Here is a 21,743-nt window from a genome sequence, read left to right as displayed (position 1 = left end):
ACGGTAATTTTGAATTTGCTGCTCAAATTTTTTAAAATTTTTTTTAGTACTTCACTAAGTTCATATGAAGTTAGCGAAGCCTCCCTTCCAAATATGCTTCTAAACAAATCGAAGCCTAGTGTATAATTTGTTGCTAAATAGTTGCGGTAATTTTGAATTCGTTGCTCAATTTGTATTATTTGTTTGAGTACTTCTCTAAGTTCATATGAACTATTCTTCTCCCGCGAATAAAGTTTGTGCGCGTTTTTGAAGTACAATTTTCTCTGCTTCTTTCATTTTTCAGAGGGTTTTCAACAATTCAAGTATATGTATTGTTAACTAATAATATGTTTGCCTTTCTCATATTTCAGGTTATGCAATCACTTGAAAAACCGACTAGTGAAAATTGTCATATACCATTCGACTCAGTTCATCGAGCTGAGCAATGTCTTTGTGTATGTGTGTGTGTGTGTGTGTGTGTGTGTGTGTGTGTGTGTGTGTGTGTGTGTGTGTGTGTGTGTGTGTGTGTGTGTGTGTGTGTGTGTGTGTGTGTGTGTGTGTGTGTGTGTGTGTGTGTGTGTGTGTGTGTGTGTGTGTGTGTGTGTGTGTGTGTGTGTGTGTGTGTGTGTGTGTGTGTGTGTGTGTGTGTCATATAATCTCATGAAGTTTTCTCGGAGATGGTTGAACCGATTTTGACAAATTTAGATTCAAATGGAAGGTCTCGTGGTTCCATACGGAATTCCTGAATTTCATCCGGATCCGACTTCCGGTTCCGGAGTTATAGGGTAAAGTGTGTTCAATATTGTACACCGTTACTTAAAATATTTTCGGATACAACAAACATTTAAATCGTAATTTAGAGTGCGTACTAGAAGAGTTTGTGTGTCATGTTAGTTGGTGGTCGGATCTTTGGTTTGTGGAAATGTGGATGACTCACGCAATCAAAGCATTCTGTATGTTATACTAGTTAATGAACAAACAATCTCTTGGTTTGTTTCAAAAATCGAAGAGATAAATTTTGAATGGAATACCACAATATTATATGTACATGAGAAAGGCATCATTACACCACTAGGTGGATTAAAACAGGTTTTTTTTGTATAATAAACTGCTTCAAAGTTTGTTCTGTCGGGTGAACGTATGAGTAATTCCATAAAACGGACTGTTCAGAATAGAAATCTGTGCATTTGTTCAATTTTCGCTTAACAGAAGTATGTCATATTTTCACATTAATCTTTGGTGATGTTTCTTCTTTTGGAGCTAAAGCGAGTGTGTGTCGAATTCCGTTAAATGTAGGTTAAGTAATAAGAAAAATAATGGAAGAAACGTTGACCACTTAGTCTTTTGACAATTCTTCTGACGAGACGAAGTTCGACGGGTCAGCTAGTATTATATAAATCCATACGACGATTGATCAATTTCGCTGTTGGTGGACAAAGTTGCATCATTTGAATTAATCGACACCAGACCAGTGCAGCACTGAAAACCAAAATTGCATACGACTGAGACTTTGCTTGAGATGGCTTAAGATTGAAACTTAAATGCTGATATCCCACGTAAACTTACGAGGGTAAAATTATGAAAGTATATGGAATTGAAATTATATTTTGTTTATTCCGATTGTTGATGATGAAACATTTACTTTCGTCATTTTATAGTGAGATATGAAGATGCGAATATTGAACGCTCATTGAATTTCTCATTCTAAAACCATTGAATGTTTCAATAACATTCTCTCAACTCTTTGACGCGTGGAAAATCGATTTTTTCTGCAGACTTTTATCAAAATTAACATTTTTTTACTCGCTAAGTCAGTTTTGTTTCTTATACTTTAAAGAGAAATGAAAGTCCACAGAATTTTTTTTCGGATTCACAGACTTGTGCAACTCTGTCTGAAGATATTTGAATGTTGTATTGTGTACGTATTGAGTGTGAAGTTGAGCACAGTCGGGTGTCCGGAATTTGCGAATTGCTCGATTAGTTTTTGAATTGAGCAAAATTTTCAAATTGATCGATTAAATAATAATCGAATACCCGATTAATTATCCAATACCCGATAATTTATTCAATTATTATTATTATTATCGAATTCGAATCGAGTCATTCGACTAGTTTAATAATCGATATTAGTTTCAATCTAATCGATTTAATATTATTCGAGTATCTGGATTATTAATCGATTACTCGATCGACATTCCTACATCCATTAACGGCACATACACCTTCAGTTTCCCGGACAGTCCAAATGAACCTTGGACGGAATGAAAAACTGAACGATTAACTGAACTGAGCGTGTGTGGTGACTATTCAGTGTTGCGTTTTGTCTTCATGTCAGTTTCATCCGTTTTTTTTTCATGGAGGCCCATATTCTGATCAAAAGAAAACTGACGGACTGAACGACAAAAGTGACAAAAGAAAATCTGCTTTGATCTAGCAAATATTGCTGCTTGAAGAATCTACAAAACATGACAAAAAATATTTCTCAGTGGATTAGTTTATTTCAATCAATATTTTGATAAAAAGAACAAATATTTTACTTGTGCGTTTCTGTCAATTTCTTGGCAAACGATTTCACAGTACATTCAATTTGAAAAAACTATTTTAATCCACCTAGTGGTGTAATGATGCCTTTCTAATATTACTAATATTTTCAACAATATCACCAGAAGATTTTGTGAAGATATTTTTTTTCCAATCTTGAATAAAATTAGAAACTTTCTTTGGGTATAAACTAACATAACCTTTTCAAATTGTAAACAGTTACGTCAAGTTGATAAGAATTTTTCTTTATTTTGCATCGTCGCACTAAATGATTAAACACACTTTATCCTGTAGATCTGAAACCAGAAATCGGACCCGGATGAAATTAAACTGTAGGAACTTTTATTTGAGCCTGTTTGTGGAAATCGATCAAATTATCTCTGTGAAAATTGAGTGAGTCTCGTTTTAAACTTTTTTACTACTACTTCTGGTACTTCTGGAACCAGGAACTAGGAACCAGTATAACCAAAGTCGGTTCGTAAGTAACTAATAAAGCCTACAAATTGAATCAGTTCAAAGCTCTAAATGACGGTGTGAAATTCAATAGCAACCTACAGGGCTACGAGATTTTTTTATGAGTGACATTATTTGACACATACCCACACACCCACATACATTGCTCAACTCCATGAACTGTGTCGAATTGTATAGAACACTTAGCTTTTCGGGTCAATTTCCACTGGTCAATTTTTCAAGTGATTGTATAAACTTTCTTTATGAGAAAGGCAATAAGTGCACTTTTATTGAAAAGCATCTTTATCATGATCTTGTAATAACACTAAGAAGGAGGTACAATTTGAATAAAAGGATTAAAAATTTACATATTTTTCACCTGAAAAATATAAATTTTAATGTGGCAACCCTGCACGCTATACGAAATTGAACAAAGCACGCTGTGAATGGAGCAAAGCCGCACGTACCGTCGCGTACCAGTTTTGCATCGTCATTTTTTTCGATTATAGAGGTTTTAACATTGCTGTCATTCACCTCTTCGGATCAGAAAAGTTTTTTGACCCTATGTGCGGGGTTGGGAATCGAACCCAGGTGGGCAGCGTGAAAGGTATCGACTTACCCATCACGCTATACCCGTTCCCCTGCATCGTCATTTTGAATTTGAATGTTATGACACTCCTCGCCCTATAACTTCGGAACCGGAAGTCGGATCAGGATGAAATTGTACAGTATATTTAAAGACAATGCTTAATTGGAATCATGAATCGTGGTAAAAGGCTTAACCATTGCTGAGAAATCGACGGGAGTTCCGTTTTTGGAAATTTTCTTCAATATTACCGGTGCTTTCGGAAGCGAAAACCGGGGACTAGTATTCCCAAAGTAGTTTTATATAATCACTAACTAATAAGATCCGTCAACTAGATGAATTTAGCAGTAAGTTTTATAAAAATGTGCACCTGGATCAACTTTTCGGGGACTTTTTAAAGAATTTCAAGACCTTTTATTTCCTTCTTAGTTTGTGAAAATTGGTCAAGAAATTTCCGAGAAAATTGATTGCATATTTTTTCAGGAAAATTGTATAAGGCTATAAGACTTTTCATTTAAATCTAAGTTTGTGAAAAACGGTTCAGCCATCTTTGAGAAACGTGTGTGACTATTTTTTTCTTTTTTTTTGTGCATATCGCCCTGTAATTCCGGAACCGACAGTCGGATCCATATGAAACTCAGGAACTTTGTATTGGACCTCAAGACCATTCATTTGAATCCAAGTTTGTGAAAATCAGTTCAGCCATCTCTGAGAAAATTGAGTGACACTATTTGTCACACACACACTTTCCCCCCACCCCCTCCCACACACACACACACACACACACAGACATTTTGTGATCACGACGAACTGAGTCGAATGGTATATGACACTCGACTCTCCGGGCCTCGGTTCAAAAGTCGGTTTTCATAGTGATTGCATAACCTTTCTATAAGAGAATGGCAAAAATAGTTTCTAATGAACGAGGTTTAGATAAAATTGACTAACTTTTTAGATAAACTAATTAACCTAAATTTAGTTGTTTCGACTAAGGCTTTTATTTAATATATTCTTAAATTTGCTTGTATTTAGGAATAAAACGATTTCTTTCACACTAATTTGCAAGATAAACGAAGGTTTTGATTAATTAATTTGCCAAATTTAAAGATTCTTTTGTCACGAGGTGATCTAATTATTTACACACTACAACCAAGCCCTGGTATTTTAATTAGTATTCAGTGATTTAGTACTTCATCAGTCCGGTCAATCTCTACATCAAACAATCTGAAAAAAATCTGTTTTAATCCACCTAGTGGTGTAATGATGCCTTTCTCATGTATATAATATTGTGGTATTCAATTCAAAAATTTTCTCTTCGATTTTTGAAAGAAACCAAGAGATTGTTTGTTTGAGACTTAAACAGTGCTTTGATTGCCTAAGTCATCCTTAAGAAAACGAAGTCGGTTCACTATTATATGCACTTCCGGCACCGGAACCCGAGAACCGGTATAATCAAAGTCGGTTCGTACGGCCACCAACTAACATGACACACAAACTCTTCTAGTACGCACTCTAAATTACGATTTAAATGTTTGTTGCATCCGAAAATATTTTAAGTGACGGTGTACAATATTGAACACACTTTACCCTATAACTCCGGAACCGGAAGTCGGATCCGGATGAAATTCAGGAATTCCGTATGGGACCACGAGACCTTTCATTTGAATCTAAATTTGTCAAAATCGGTTATGCCATCTCCGAGAAAACCTAGTGAGATTATTTGACACACACACACAAAGACACACAAAGACATTGCTCAACTCGATGAACTGAGTCGAATGGTATATGACACTTGGCCCTCCGGGCCAATTTTCACTAGTCGGATTTTCAAGTTATTGCATAACCTTTCTGTATAAGAAAGGCAAAAATATTATTAGTTAACAATACATATACTTGAATTGTTGAAAACCCTCTGGAAAATGAAAGAAGCAGAGAAAATTGTACTTCAAAAACACTCACAAACTTTATTCGCGGGAGAAGAATAGTTCATATGAACTTAGTACTTAGTAAGTACTCAAAAAAAAAACTTAGCAACGAATTCAAAATTACCGCAACTAATTAGCAACAAATTATTCACTGGGCTTCGATTTATTTGAGGCATATTTGGGAGAGGGGCTTCGCTAACTTCATATGAACTTAGCGAAGTACTCAAAATTATAAAAAAAGAAATTGAGCAACTACTTCAAAATTACCGTAACTAATTAGCAACAAATTATTCATTGGGCTTCGATTTGTTTTGAAGCATATTTGGGAGGGGAGCTTCGCTAACTTCATATGAACTTAGCGAAGTACTCAAAAAAATTGAGCAACAAATTCAAAATTACCGTAATTAATTAGCAACAAATTATTCACTGGGCTTCGATTTGTATTGAAGCATATTTGGGAGGGGGTTTCGCTAACTTCATATGAACTTAGCGAAGTACTCAAAAAAATTTAAAAAAAATTGAGCAACAAATTCAAAATTACCGTAACTAATTAGCAACAAATTATTTACTGGGCTTCGATTTGTGTTGAAGCATAAATTGGAGGGGGGCTTCGCTAACTTCATATGAATTTAGCGAAGAACTTAAAAAAATTTAAAAAAAATTGAGCAACAAATTCAAAATTACTGTAATTAATTAGCAACAAATTATTCACTGGGCTTCGATTTGTTTTGAAGCATATATGGGAGGGGGGCTTCGCTAACTTCATATGAATTTAGCGAAGTACTCAAAAAAATTTAAAAAAAATTGAGCAACAAATTCAAAATTACCGTAACTAATTAGCAACAAATTAGAAACAAATTATTCACTGGGCTTCGATTTGTTTTGAAGCATATTTGGGAGGGGGGCTTCGCTAACTTCATATGAACTTAGCGAAGTACTCAAAAAAATTAAAAAAAAAATGAGCAACAAATTCAAAATTAGCGTAACCAATTAGCAACAAATTAGCAACAAATTATTCGCCTATTTGCGTAATCATTGGTGAGGGGTGCCCCGCTAAGTTCATGTTCATTATAAATAGATTTATATAACGACATTTATATGGGTGTTTTATGCTATGTATGTTATTAATATTCTGATTTTATTTTATATAAAGCCGTTGATTTAAATTTTACTGACACCGACTTCAGTTACAAAAGTCTGGCCCTTGTTTCTGTGATTTTTATTGTCGACCCCGTAAATTATTGGAAATATCCTTTAAGGTGCAGAAATGTACAGGATCGCATGTTTTCTGAAAAGTAGAGAAAAAATGCTATAAAATCAAATACTATTGAACAGTGGCAGCCCTTTCCTACCTATATAGAACTCTAATCGCAAAACATCGTCATTGCACCATATATTTTGTATGGAAGGATGTAAAGAAAGTTTACAATACCCTATCTTTGAGAGGATATGGAGAGATTATTTCTTATTCAAAAATTTTTATACTTTAAACTGTAATCCTTCAATTATCTGAGAATTTAAAAAAATAATACAGTGCAGGATAAAAATAAATTTATTTTTTGGATTTCTGCCACCTTGGCATCACTGTGCGACGTAACGGAACATTTCGAGGTATTTAAGACCATTCTATTGTCGTTATACCAGTTAACGAATGATTGAATCATGTGACTGTAAAAATATTGTGTCGTTGGGCGATCTTACTAGATGATATAGCTTACAATCATCTGCGAAAAATAGTTTGTGACATTTCAATAGAAAGTTGAGATCATTAAGGTAGAGCAAGAATAAAAATGGTCCCAAGTGACTGTAAAAGTATTGTTTCGTCGAGCGATCTTACTAGATGATATAGCCTAAAATCATCTACGAAAGATAGTTTGAGGCATTTCAATAGAAAGTTGAGATCATTGAGGTAGAGCAAGAATAAGAATGGTCCCAAGTGACTACCTTGAGAAACTCCAGAACCTATAGTAAACGGTGTTGTAGTGCATTCACTGATTTTCACTAACATTTCCCGACCAATAAGATATGATTGAAGCCAGTTGAGTGAAGATCCACTGAATCCATGTTTTTCGAGTTTAGCAACTGCAATTTGGTGGTTTATCTTGTCGAAGGCTATGGAGAAATCAGTATAGATAGCGTCAACTTGAAGGGGCGCTTGTAGAGATCGAATTAAAAAAGATGTATAAGACAATAAGTTTGTTGTAGTTGATCGTTTTAGCATAAAACCGTGTTGTGTTTCCGAGATGTAGTTATTGCAGTTATGCTTGATGAAGTCCAGAACTATATTTTCAAGTAACTTAGACACAGCGCATAGTGCGGCTATCCCACGATAATTAGATACATCAGCTTTATTTTTCTTCTTGAATACAAGAAAAATATATGATGTTTTCCAAATATCCGGAGAAGTTCCTGAATTGAGTGAGAGTGAGATATCGACAGTGGAATCAGAAGGCTGTTCGAGCACTTTTTCAATACCAAAGAAGGAGTACCATCAGGCCCAGCGTTAGAAGATAGTTTCATTTTAGAACACGCTTTATCAATGATAGCTGTCGTTATGATTGGATGGGGGCCAATCGGGGAACGGCGAGGAACATTAATGATAGCTTTGGAGATCTGATCATTCGATAAGGTTTCATCAGAGAATACATTGCTGAAATGTGATTTAAATAGGTTACAAATGTCTGGCAACACGGATGATTCAACGTCATCAAGAAACATCTGGTTGAGTAGTCCTGATTCCTTCCTCTGTTCGTTCACGTAGTTTCAGAAGCTTTTAGGGTTGATTTTTAGATTATTTTGTGCACGAAGGAGGTGGGAATGAAATAACATTTTGTTCAGTCTCTTATAAAGATTGTTGAGGAACATATAATAAGATCACAAATGGAGCGAAGGATGCTTCGATAGTTTTCTTAGAGCAGAACGTTTAGCACGCTATGCACGTTTTAGGGTCAGATTGGACCATGGGAGATGGACAGATTCACGTCGAATGTTTTTGGGTACAAATTGATCAATAGCATACGAAACTATATGGGACCATAACATAGCAATGTAATTGGAATCGCCATTAGTAAACTCCTCCAGTCTAGCGACAGCAAAAACTGATTCATTACCTTGAAATTCACTCTCTTGAAATCGTAATATGTTCCTTCAGAAACGTTATTAAAAACGGTTGACGTGTATGCAGGTATAGTGATTTGGAGAGGAGGGTGATGACGACACATTTTAACCAGTGGCGAAGGAGCGATGGATATGGAACAAGTACTTGACAATCCATAACTGGCGAAGCAAAGATCCAGAAGGCGATTATTGCTGTTATAGTTATCATTTAGCTGAACTAAACCTGCAGTGTTGTAATCGTCCAGGAGTCGTAATGTAGTATGCGTTTTAGAAGAACATGAAGCATCCGGATAAAGATATTTACAAGAACCGCGAGTCCATTTAATACCAGGTTGGTTGAAATCACTTAAGATCAAAATTTTGTCATTTAAGCTCAATTTATCGCTTATCAATGAAAGAGAACTTGAGTGTTGTTCGATCAGATTCAATGTGTGAACGAAAGAGCAACCCAAACTTGCTCAACATTTTCACAGGTTAAGAGAGAAACCAAGCGAGAATTGAATTTGGAGCGACAGGCAATGAGAATACCACCGCCACTCTTTTTCAAGCTGTTTCCGTCGTTGCGATCAAGTCGGTATACTTCTAATATAGATAGTGTATTTGCAATTATATGCAAAAATCTTCAAAATGATCATCCCATGTTTTGAAAGCAAAAGGACCCGAGTTGTGTGGGCAAAAATGCTCAAGAATACACTTACGAACGTTACATATAAGTTATCACTTCAAAGGATAACAGTTACAATATTCCATCTGGCAAATACTGATTCCACGAAAAGGTTGAAACTTTTTTTAGATAAGAAAAAGAAGCTCTATGAGGGCGCGTTTTGCCCCGTAGTTGTCATGTGTTTTGCTTCGTTGTTTTGATGGATGTTCAACCCCTGTTTAGGATCACCCTGCCTCTATGTTCAGAAATCCGTGACTTCGCGTAATTTGAAATGTATACTTTTCATGTTTCCTACGATCGGGCGTCATGCCCCGTATATATGCGTATATATGTAAAATTGTCAAGGGTTTTGAAAAATAAGATATTTAATGTATTTTTCAATGCATACATCGAACATTTGTTCGTAATTATGAGAAATAATAGTGACGAAAGCTAGTCATACATGAGACTTTCAAATCTTATTTTCTTTAGCTATAGCAACATTTCCTTCGGGGGTACGTTTTACCCCTTTTACAGCTTTTAAGCAGCGAGAAAATTTTTCTGTACATTGAAGTCTCCAAAAAGTGCCACGCGTACTTTACAACTCCAATGAAGTGGATATTTTTCTGGTTCTGTGGAACAAGTTACTTACCTTACCTAACAGCTATAGGCCTGGGGTGTCCTTTGCTGTATCAAGCATACGTCTCCACATAACTCGGTCCATGGCTGCTCGTCGCCAGCCACTCAAGGCACGGATGCTTCTGAGATCACCCTCCACTTGATCGATCCACCTTGCTCGCTGCGCTCCTCTTCTTCTTGTACCAGTCGGATTTAATTCAAGTACCATTGTCATTGGGCTGTCGTCCGACATCCTTATGACATGCCCAGCCCATCGTAGACGTCCGATTTTAGCTGTCCGTACGATGGGTGGTTTTCCTAGCAGCTGTTTCAATTCGTGATTCATACGCCGTCTAAACGTTCCGTCTTCCATCTGCACTCTGCCATAGATGGTCCTCAGTACCTTTCTTTCGAAAACACTGAGGGCGCGTTGGTCCTCTGCCAACATAGTCCAGGTCTCGTGGCCATAGAGAACAACCGGTCTAATGAGCGTTTTGTAGATGGTCAATTTCGTGCGGTTGCGTACTTTTCTCGATCGGAGGGTTTTTCTGAGTCCAAAGTACGCACGATTCCCTGCCAAAATACGTCTATGAATTTCTCTGCTGGTGTCATTATCGGTGGTGAGCCCAAATACATGAACTCGTCAACCACATCGATGTCGTCACCGTCTATCAATATACGTGGTGGGAGGCGTAGTGTTTCTTCCCTAGAGCCTCTTCCTCTCATGTTTTAAGCTTTCAGTCCGATGTAGGTTTCCGTCATCTTCTCAAGGTTACGTGTTACAATATCAATATCGTCAGCGAAGCCAAAAAGTTGTATCGTCTGTATCGTTCCTCGTTCGCTCTCGTGCGGTGTTGCAGCATCATCGCCCTTTCTGCGTTCTTCTCTTCGACTAACTGCTGACATTCGCCGTCAAACCAGTGATACTCACGGCGGACCTTATGTTCCTCCAGCCGTCTTCAAGAGTCACCGCACCAAGCTGCTCTTCCGTTGGTAGCACTAGCTCCAGTTGTTGCGCGTATTCCTCTGCAGTACGAATGCTACGTAGCTGCTCGAAATTCAGTCCCGGTGTTCCTGTGCGACGAGTATTGTGCACCGGCGATAGTTTTGAGCGCATACAAGCCGCGACAAGGTAGTGGTCAGAATCAATATTGCCACTGCGGTAACTGCGGACATTGATGACGTCGGAGAAGAATCGCCCGTCGATGAGAACGTGGTGGATTTGATTTTCCGTATGTTGATCAGGTGATCTCCAGATGGCTTTGTGGATATCCTTGCGGGGGAAGAAGGTGCTTCGAACTACCATTCCTCGGGAGACTGCAAAGTTTACGCATCGTTGACCGTTGTCGTTTGTTACCGCGTGCAGGCTCTCCAGCTCGATCACGGGCCTGTACATTGCCTTCCGGCCTACCTGAGCATTCATGTCGCCGATGACGAGTTTTACATCCCACCGTGGACAGCTGTCGTAGGTTTGTTCCAGCTGCGCGTAGAATGCTTCCTTCTCGTCATCGGGTCTCGTCTCATGTGGGCAGTGCACGTTGATGATGCTGTAATTGAAGAAACGGCCCTTGATCTTCAATACGCACATTCTATCACTGTTTGGCTGCCACCCAATCACGCGCTGGCGCATCTTGCCCAACACTACAAATCCCATTCCTAGAACGTTGGATGTGCCACAGCTCTGGTAGAAGGTAGCCGCTCGATGCCCACTTTTCCACACCTTCTGTCCCGTCCAACAAAGTTCCTGCAGTGCTACGACATCGAAGCGACATTCAGCATTCGGTCGTATCCTGGGAAGCCAAGCGATTTCCAATCGTAGTCCTTTGTTTGTCGCGTAGGTCTTTGCCGATTATTCCGAGTCGTATTTCTTACTTTATTTAACTTCCTTTTTCTGCGCGGCTTGTTAGGCCTGCACCAACCTCCTGTCTCGCCGGAGGGCCATCGTGTTAGCACTGTTTAGAGTCCCACACTGACACAAGGACGGTAATCAACCGCTCCTAACATGGAGAACAGACGCTGTTTCGAACCTCCCCAACATGGGGAACAGACGCTCGGGTAGGCTCGCTCTCTGTAAAGAGAAGGCAAGCCCCCCTCCCCTGTTAGCATACGACCAAGGTCCCACCGGGGTTGGTTATCCGATCTTTCCTATGGTTACTAGTACCCCAGCCGGTACCGCGAGGAGGTAGGGATAGGAGTTACTGGACAAGAGGCTAAGAACCACATTGGGGCCTGAATTGCGCATTTCCCAGTCGTTTACCAACCACTGTGGAACAAGACGACGCTTAAATTTTAATTCGATGTTGATCATACCAATTTGAACATTCTTCACAGAATATAAAATATAAAATGGTAGTCTCAATCCATTATGGTAATCATCTTGAACATTGATATCAACTGCCACTTATTATGTACACTCTGAATCGGCTGCGAAGTCTGTTGAAACAGAAGGTCAAATTCCACTACAGGAATGTAAAACCAAGGCTTTGCTTTACGCTCATAATGATCAATATTATATATATATATATATATATATATATATATATATATATATATATATATATATATATATATATATATATATATATATATATATATATATAACAGTTCGGCTGAAAAGTTCGTATCGTTTAATAGAAACACACATTTTTTTGCCTAAATTCGTTTTTATTATTCAACATAATTGCCATCAGAGGCGGTACAGCGATTATAGCGATCTTCCAACTTTTCGATACCATTTTTGTAGTACGATTTGTTCTTTGCCTCAAAATAGGCCTCAGTTTCAGCGATTACCTCTTCATTGCTTCTAAATTTTTCACCAGCGAGCATTCTCTTGAGGTCTGAGAACAGGAAAAAGTCACTGGGGCCAAATCTTGAGAATACGGTGGATAAGGGAGCAATTCAACAGCTCCAAACACTGCTCAAAATCATCAATCCGTTGTTGTTTTTGATCGATTGTGAGCTCAAGCGGCACCCATTTTGCACAAAGCTTTCTCATATCCAAATATTCGTGAATAATATGTCCAACACGTTCCTTTGATATCTTTAGGGTGTCAGCTATCTCGATCAACTTCACTTTACGGTCATTGAAAATCATTTTGTGGATTTTTTTCACGTTTTCATCGGTAACAGCCTCTTTTGGACGTCCACTGCGTTCATCGTCTTCGGTGCTAATATGACCAGTACGAAATTTTGCAAACCACTTACGAATTGTTGCTTCGCCCGGTGCAAAGTCTGGATAACACTCATCAAGCTATTTTTTGGTATCGGCGGTACTTTTTTTCATCAAAAAGTAGTGTTTCATCAACACACGAAATTCCTTTTTTCCATTTTTTTCACAATAACAAAAGTAGCTACACTCAAAATGCAATATCTCACAAACTAATAATCAGACAGCTCTCAAATTTATACACGTATCTTTTGAAGGTTAGTACTAACTGAAAATGGTATGGATTTAATTTTAGTGGCGCCCTTACATAGAAACGATACGAACTTTTCAGCCAATCTTATATATATATATATATATATATATATATATATATATATATATATATATATATATATATATATATATATATATATATAGATATATATATATATATATATATATATATATATATATATATATATATATATATATATATATATATATATATATATATATATATATATATATATATATATATATATATATATATATATATATATATATATATATATATATATATTCCAGAATTCCAGAATTCTCAAAAACTTCTTCGCTTCACAAACAAAATGTGACTGAAATTTTGGTCTATTGCCAAAATTTCAACCGCATGAAAAGCCCGGCCAAAATGAAAGAAATTCACCAAAATTTAATAACCTCCTCTTTCGACGTAATCCTTGGAACTGAAAGCAGCTGGGATGAAAGTGTAATAAGCGAAGAAGTATTTGGAAATAATTTTAACGTATTTCGGCACGACCGAAATTTATCTCTCTGTCAGAAAAAATCTGGAGGTGGAGTCCTTATAGCCATTAACTCTTGCTTTACTTCTGAAGAAATTATTACTCCTAAATATAAAGAATTTGTGCATGTATGGGCCAAAGTCTCAATATTGGGAGAAGAACATATTTACTGCTCTGTCTACTTCCCACCCGAAAATGCGAACAAATTCTCCTTTGAATTATTCTTTCAATCTTTAGACACAATTATTTCGAATATGGAACCTGAAGTAAAGCTTCATATTTTTGGCGACTTCAATCAACGTAATGCGGACTTCATTTCTGACATTGAAAATGAATCAATCTTACTTCCAGTCGTAGGAGAAAACGAAACATTGCACTACTTTTTCGACAAAATTTCTAATTTTGGTCTACATCAAGTAAACTCCGTAAAAAATCAACAAAACGCATATTTAGACCTTCTTTTCACAAATTGCACAGAAGACTTTTGTGTGAATGCATCAAACCTGCCATTATGGAAAAATGAAGCATTTCACACCGCAATTGAATATTCATTATTTACACACAATGCATCCCTTCCCTACGACTTGGAATATGAGGAAGTGCCGGAATACAATAAAATTGACTTTGAAGTAGTCAAGTGTAGACTAAGTATAATAAATTGGCGGAACATACTGAGTACAGAAGGAAATGTCGACGTCGAAGTAAACAAATTTTATCACATTATAAACAAAATATTAGCCGAAACTTTGCCTATGAAAAGAAGAAGAAAAAATCATAACAGCAAATTACCTGTATGGTTCAATTCACAACTAAAACATTTGAAAAATAGGAAACAAAAAGCACACAAAACATACAAACAAGAAAAAAGTGACGCTCATCTTCAAAATTACTTAAATCTATGCAATCAACTTAAAATAGCCATTAACACAGCACATGAAGAATATAACCGCAAAATTGAAAACGAAATAAAGACTTGCCCTAAGAACTTTTTTAACTACACAAAAACTAAACTAAAAAGCAACAATTTTCCATCTCAAATGCACCTCGACGAACATGTAGGGAAAAATAGTACAGAAATCTGCAATCAATTTGCAAATTTTTTCCAAGAAGTATACACATCTTATTCAGAAACTGACCGTGACCGTGAATACTTCTCTTTCATACCTGCATTTTCCAACTCCATCTCTGTAAACTATCTATCAGAACATGACATTTCGACAGCACTGAAAAACTTAGACGCCTCAAAAGGACCCGGACAGTATACCACCAATATTTTTAAAAAATCTTTCTGAAGAACTTACACTACCACTACAACTACTTTTTAACCTATCACTTAATAAATGTACTTTTCCTAAAGCATGGAAATCTTCCTTTCTTGTACCAATATTTAAATCTGGTGCAAAATCTAACATTCGGAACTACCGTGGAATAGCCATTATCTCATGCATTCCAAAATTATTTGAAAAAATTGTAAATGAAAAACTTTTTCATCAACTTAAAAATGTAATAACAAACAAACAACATGGCTTTTTTAAAGGCCGCTCAACTACAACAAATCTCTTAGAATTTATGACATTCACTCTGAATGCAATGGACGCCGGAAACTACGTAGAAACTCTTTACACTGACTTTAGCAAAGCCTTCGACCGTATTGACATACCATTACTTCTACACAAACTACAAAAATATGGCATAAAACATACTCTTCTGGAATGGCTCAAATCATACTTAACGAATCGTGTACAGGTAGTCCGCTTCCAAAACATTCTGTCTGAACCAATTAATGTAACTTCTGGCGTACCTCAGGGTTCTCACTTAGGGCCTCTCCTTTTCATTTTACATATAAACGACATTTCCTTCATACTCAAAAATCTGAAAGTGCTTATATATGCAGACGACATGAAACTCTTCATGGAAATTAAAAATATCAACGACGCTGTAATATTCCAGAACGAAATCAATCTATTCCACATTTGGTGCTGCAAAAGTCTACTCCAACTCAATGTAAAAAAATGTAACTCAATAACTTTCAGTAGGAAAAATGAAACTATACCTATAAACATACATCTAGGAAATCAACTTGTAGAAAAATGTAAAATTGTAAGAGATTTAGGCGTAATCTTAGACTCCAAGCTCACTTTTGTGGAACACTACAATACCATAATCAATAAAGCTAATAGCATGCTGGGCTTTATTAAACGCTTCAGTCATAACTTTCAGGACCCATACACAATTAAATTATTATACACTACATATGTCAGACCTATTTTGGAATATTGCAGCCTAGTATGGAATCCATACAATATTATTCACGAAGAACGCATCGAATCTATTCAAAAACAATTTCTTTTATATGCACTTCGTAAATTAAACTGGACAGCATTTCCTCTACCATCATATGAAGCACGCTGCATGCTCATCAATATACAAACACTTAAAGAACGCCGCGACTTTGCAATGCTTTATTTTATCAGCGACATTATTTCTCAACGCATTCAATCAGCTCCATTATTATCGCAATTAAATTTTTATATACCTAGCCGTCAATTACGTTCCAGGAAATTATTTTTAGAAAAACAAGCTAGAACAAATTATGCAAAATACAGTCCAGTCAATCGAATAATGCGCCATTACAATCAATACTGCGAATATCTTGACCTTACTATGTCTAAAAATCAAATCAAATCTCAGCTTTGTCGTAGAAATAATGCGTAGTATGTAAGTGAACATTGTAAACAATTTATATGTAGTCTACATTTGCTTGACGAAATAAAAAAAAAAAATAAATAAATATATATATATATAATGGTTTTTCTAGATAATGGTTTTTCTAGAACATTCACATGCATTCCGTCAGTCACTTAGTAAGCAGTAATTTTGATACCCATTTAAGTACGTGGCTCGAAATGACGAATCACATGGATCAAGTATGCATGGCAAATCTCTGCACAAAACAACTCGTAGCGTCTGGGGACGGGTATAGTGTGATGGGTAAGTCGATGCCTTTCACGCAGCGCGCCTGGGTTCGATTCCCAACCCCGCACATAGGGTCAGAAAGTTTTTCTGGCCCGAAGAGGCGAATGACCTTAAGGTTAAAACCTCTATAATCGAAACAAAAAAAAAAAACTCGTAGCGCGCCGAACGATTTTTTCAACGAACTAGTATTCTTTTCTTCGACCACCAAACACTTACGCAACTCGTTATGCGCCAAACACCTATCGATGATGTAGCAAGCATAGACGGCTTTTCCAACGAAAAATTCTATTGTCCGTACAAAACAATTTTATGGATTTTTCCCACTCTTCCGATAAGTTTTCCTAATTTTAAGAATCATGTAAATCCGTCCATCCGTTCATACGTGATGCGATTACAAAGTATGATCTCTGCATTTATATATTATTATTATTATTACTATTATTATTATTATTATTATTGTTATTATTATTATTATTATTATAATGATTATTATTATTATTATTATTATTATTATTATTATTATTATTATTATTACTATTATTATTACTATTATTATTTTTTTTTATAATAAAATTTTTTATTTGGCTCATTTGCTTTAGCTTAACGTGGCCGACTGTTGTTATAGGAAAAGAAGGGACGCCGTATTAAGGGGGCGGCATACTCCCCTAGAGTTAGTAAATGAATGTGAGGAGGGTGGGATTTACAAAATATTGATTTTGAATTCCAATACATCATTCGTTTGTGGCACAAATTTTTTTGAGTTTTCTGGATTTTCACGTTCTTCAGATTGTAACGAGAGAGATTATCCTTGGCTGGGATGCTTTGTTGGTGTGCTCTGACGTTGATGTGGCGTTTTTGGGTAGTTTTCAGCAACTCAGTCAGTTCAAGGCAGGTGCATGCTCCGAAGCATCGTTTACACAGGTCATACTGTCAGCAGCGTAAAGAAGAGTGCGGTAGAGCTGTAGACGAGAGAGAGATAGGGAGAGCACTAAATTTGGGCATTGATAGTTTTTAAGAAGTTATAGATGAGAGTCATATAAGGAAGATTTCGAGTAGCCAAGACGTCGCGGACTGGTACGAAGGGTGGTATACCTCGGGCCCGAAGGGAACCTATGAGTTGGAACCTGGCATCACAATACTCGACACAAATCCAAACAACATGCTCGATGTCATGATAACCCTCACCGCAAACGCAGACACCACTCTCGGCGAGCCCCACACGACGGAGATGCGCGCTGAACATATAATGATTAGACATGAGCCTTGAAATTACACGAATAAAGTCACGGCTCACGTCCAACCCCCGGAACCAAGGTTTCGTCGATACCTGTGGGATTATTGAGTGTAACCATCGTCCCAGAGTTTGCCAGCTGGCTAGAGTTTTCTGACGACAGCAACTGAAAAATTCATTGAAGCAGATTGGTCTTTCATAGATATCACCTCGTAGCGCGCCGAACGATTTTTTCAACGAACTAGTATTCTTTTCTTCGACCACCAAACACTTACGCAACTCGTTATGCGCCAAACACCTATCGATGATGTAGCAAGCATAGACGGCTTTTCCAACGAAAAATTCTATTGTCCGTACAAAACAATTTTATGGATTTTTCCCACTCTTCCGATAAGTTTTCCTAATTTTAAGAATCATGTAAATCCGTCCATCCGTTCATACGTGATGCGATTACAAAGTATGATCTCTGCATTTATATATTATTATTATTATTACTATTATTATTATTATTATTATTATTATTGTTATTATTATTATTATTATTATTATTATTATTATTATTATTATTATTATTATTATTATTATTATTATTATTATTATTATTATTATTATTATTATTACTATTATTATTTTTTTTATAATAAAATTTTTTATTTGGCTCATTTGCTTTAGCTTAACGTGGCCGACTGTTGTTATAGGAAAAGAAGGGACGCCGTATTAAGGGGGCGGCATACTCCCCTAGAGTTGTTAAATGAATGTGAGGAGGGTGGGATTTACAAAATATTGATTTTGAATTACAATACATCATTCGTTTGTGGCACAAATTTTTTTGAGTTTTCTGGATTTTCACGTTCTTCAGATTGTAACGAGAGAGATTATCCTTGGCTGGGATGCTTTGTTGGTGTGCTCTGACGTTGATGTGGCGTTTTTGGGTAGTTTTCAGCAACTCAGTCAGTTCAAGGCAGGTGCATGCTCCGAAGCATCGTTTACACAGGTCATACTGTCAGCAGCGTAAAGAAGAGTGCGATAGAGCTGTAGACGAGAGAGAGATAGGGAGAGCACTAAATTTGGGCATTGATAGTTTTTAAGAAGTTATAGATGAGAGTCATATAAGGAAGATTTCGAGTAGCCAAGACGTCGCGGACTGGTACGAAGGGTGGTATACCTCGGGCCCGAAGGGAACCTATGAGTTGGAACCTGGCATCACAATACTCGACACAAATCCAAACAACATGCTCGATGTCATGATAACCCTCACCGCAAACGCAGACACCACTCTCGGCGAGCCCCACACGACGGAGATGCGCGCTGAACATATAATGATTAGACATGAGCCTTGAAATTACACGAATAAAGTCACGGCTCACGTCCAACCCCCGGAACCAAGGTTTCGTCGATACCTGTGGGATTATTGAGTGTAACCATCGTCCCAGAGTTTGCCAGCTGGCTAGAGTTTTCTGACGACAGCAACTGAAAAATTCATTGAAGCAGATTGGTCTTTCATAGATATCACCTTCTAGTGCGCCCACCTTGGCTAACGAGTCCGCCCTCTCATTGCCCCGTATGGAACAATGTGAGGGGACCCAAGCCAAGGTAATCTGGTATGATTTTGCAGATAAAGCACTCAATTGTTCTCGTATTTTCCCCAGGAAATACGGTGAGTGCTTTCCAGGCTTCACTGAACAGAGAGCCTCAATGGAACTGAGACTGTCCGATACAATGAAGTAGTGATCTGTGGGCAGAGTGTCAATGATCTCAAGGGTATACTGAATTGCAGCTAGTTCTGCGACGTAAACTGAAGCTGGATCACTGAGTTTATAGGAAGCGGTGAAATTTACATTAAATATACCGAAGCCAGTGGACCCGTCGAGATATGATCCGTCAGTGTAAAACATTTTATTACAGTCGACTTCTTTAAATTTATTAATAAAAATTTTTGGGATCTCTTGAGGGCGTACAGGATCCGGGATTGCACGAATTTCTTCTTTCATGGATGTGTCGAAAAACACAGTAGAATTAGAAGTATCCACAAAATGAACACGATTGGGAACAAAAGAAGAAGGATTTATATTCTGAGCCATGTAGTCAAAATACAAGGACATAAAACGGGTCTGTGAATTAAGCTCGACAAGCTTTTCAAAGTTTTCTATCACCATCGGATTCAAGATGTCGCATCGGATTAGCAGTCGATATGAGAGATCCCAGAATCTGTTTTTCAACGATAAGACGCCCGTCAGCACTTCGAGACTCATCGTATGGGTTGATTGCATGCAACCCAAGGCAATACGTAAACAACGATACTGAATTCTTTCCAGTTTAATGATTACTATTATTATTATTATTATTATTATTATTATTATTATTATTATTATTATTATTGTTATTATTATTATTATTATTATTATTATTATTATTATTATTATTATTATTATTATTATTATTATTATTATTATTATTATTATTGTTGTTGTTGTTGTTGTTGTTGTTGTTGTTGTTGTTATTAATATTACCTGGAATCTTTGTACCAGTAGGATCGTAGCACCAGCCACGCTATGAATCGACTGTAAGGTCTGTAAATTTCTTTTTCATTGTTGTTGTAAGAGCGCATCGTTTGATTAACATGAATTTTTACGGCAAAATTTGTTTATATTTTTCCTAGAATATTTGTTTACCTCTAAGATTGCTGTGTATTCTGGTTGCGGAGATATGATGGTATAAGTGACGTAACTAACAAATCGCGTTGTTTTTTACCGCTGAATTTTCTCAGAGATGGCTGAACCAATTTCAACAAACTAAGGCTCTTTTGAAAGGTACTATTGGGCCATTGATCAAGTTTGCAGATCAATTGTTGGTGGCTTCTGGTTCCGTAAATATGATGGTAAAAGTAAAGTAACCGACACACTGTGTTGTATTCTTACCTTTCAATTTTATCAGCGATTGATGAACCGATTTTAACTAATTTAGGTTTGTTTGAAAGCTATTATTGGGCTACTGACTGATCATTTTCGAAGATCAAGAGGCTGTCACTAAGTATCATTTCTACAGGCGATGGTAAATATATATATATATATATATATATATATATATATATATATATATATATATATATATATATATATATATATATATATATATATATATATATATATATATATATATATATATATATATATATATATATATATATATATATATATATATATATATATATATTATATATATATATATATATATATATATATATATATATATATATATATATATGTATATATATATATATATATATATATATATATATATATATATAAATGTTTGTGTGTGTATGTGTGTATATATGTGTGTGTATGAAGGGAGGTTGAAAGGATGATTTAGTTCCAATATTGTCTTTGACTTGAATTGATCAACCTTTCATTTTAATTTTTTCAGAAACGTTCAATGGAATTCGCCAAAAAATGCAGCGAAACCCGGCTCATTTGGGTGGTCACCTCAACCACAGCTAGCCACCAATCAGTCTGGCTATAAACCAATGGTAAGTAATTTTGAATATAATTTATTGTAAATTTCAACCCAGAGGGGCCATGTCCATGTACATTTCGTGGTCGACGGACATCACAGTAATAATAAATAAATAAATAATTTGGTAATGTGAACAGTAGGTTATGTAAATATTAGTTTAGTTGTGGCTATTTCGCATCTGTGTTTGTGTAATTATTATTGTTATAAAGTTTGTAT

General features: G+C 36.4%; 1 protein-coding gene across 1 annotated transcript in view; it reads left to right on the top strand.

Annotated features, from left to right (window-relative positions):
• Positions 1-21,743, top strand: part of LOC131439201 (uncharacterized) — a 600,687-nt gene that overhangs the window by 502,875 nt on the left and 76,069 nt on the right. The window contains exon 6 of the mRNA XM_058609943.1: positions 21,438-21,540. Coding sequence (XP_058465926.1) covers positions 21,438-21,540 — 103 coding nt within the window. The remainder of the gene's footprint in view (positions 1-21,437; positions 21,541-21,743) is intronic.

Source organism: Malaya genurostris, chromosome 3 (genome assembly GCF_030247185.1).
Source record: "Malaya genurostris strain Urasoe2022 chromosome 3, Malgen_1.1, whole genome shotgun sequence".
NCBI classification, from domain to species: domain Eukaryota; kingdom Metazoa; phylum Arthropoda; class Insecta; order Diptera; family Culicidae; genus Malaya; species Malaya genurostris.
Note: the sequence above shows the minus strand (reverse complement) of the source record. Positions and strands in the feature narration are given on the sequence as shown.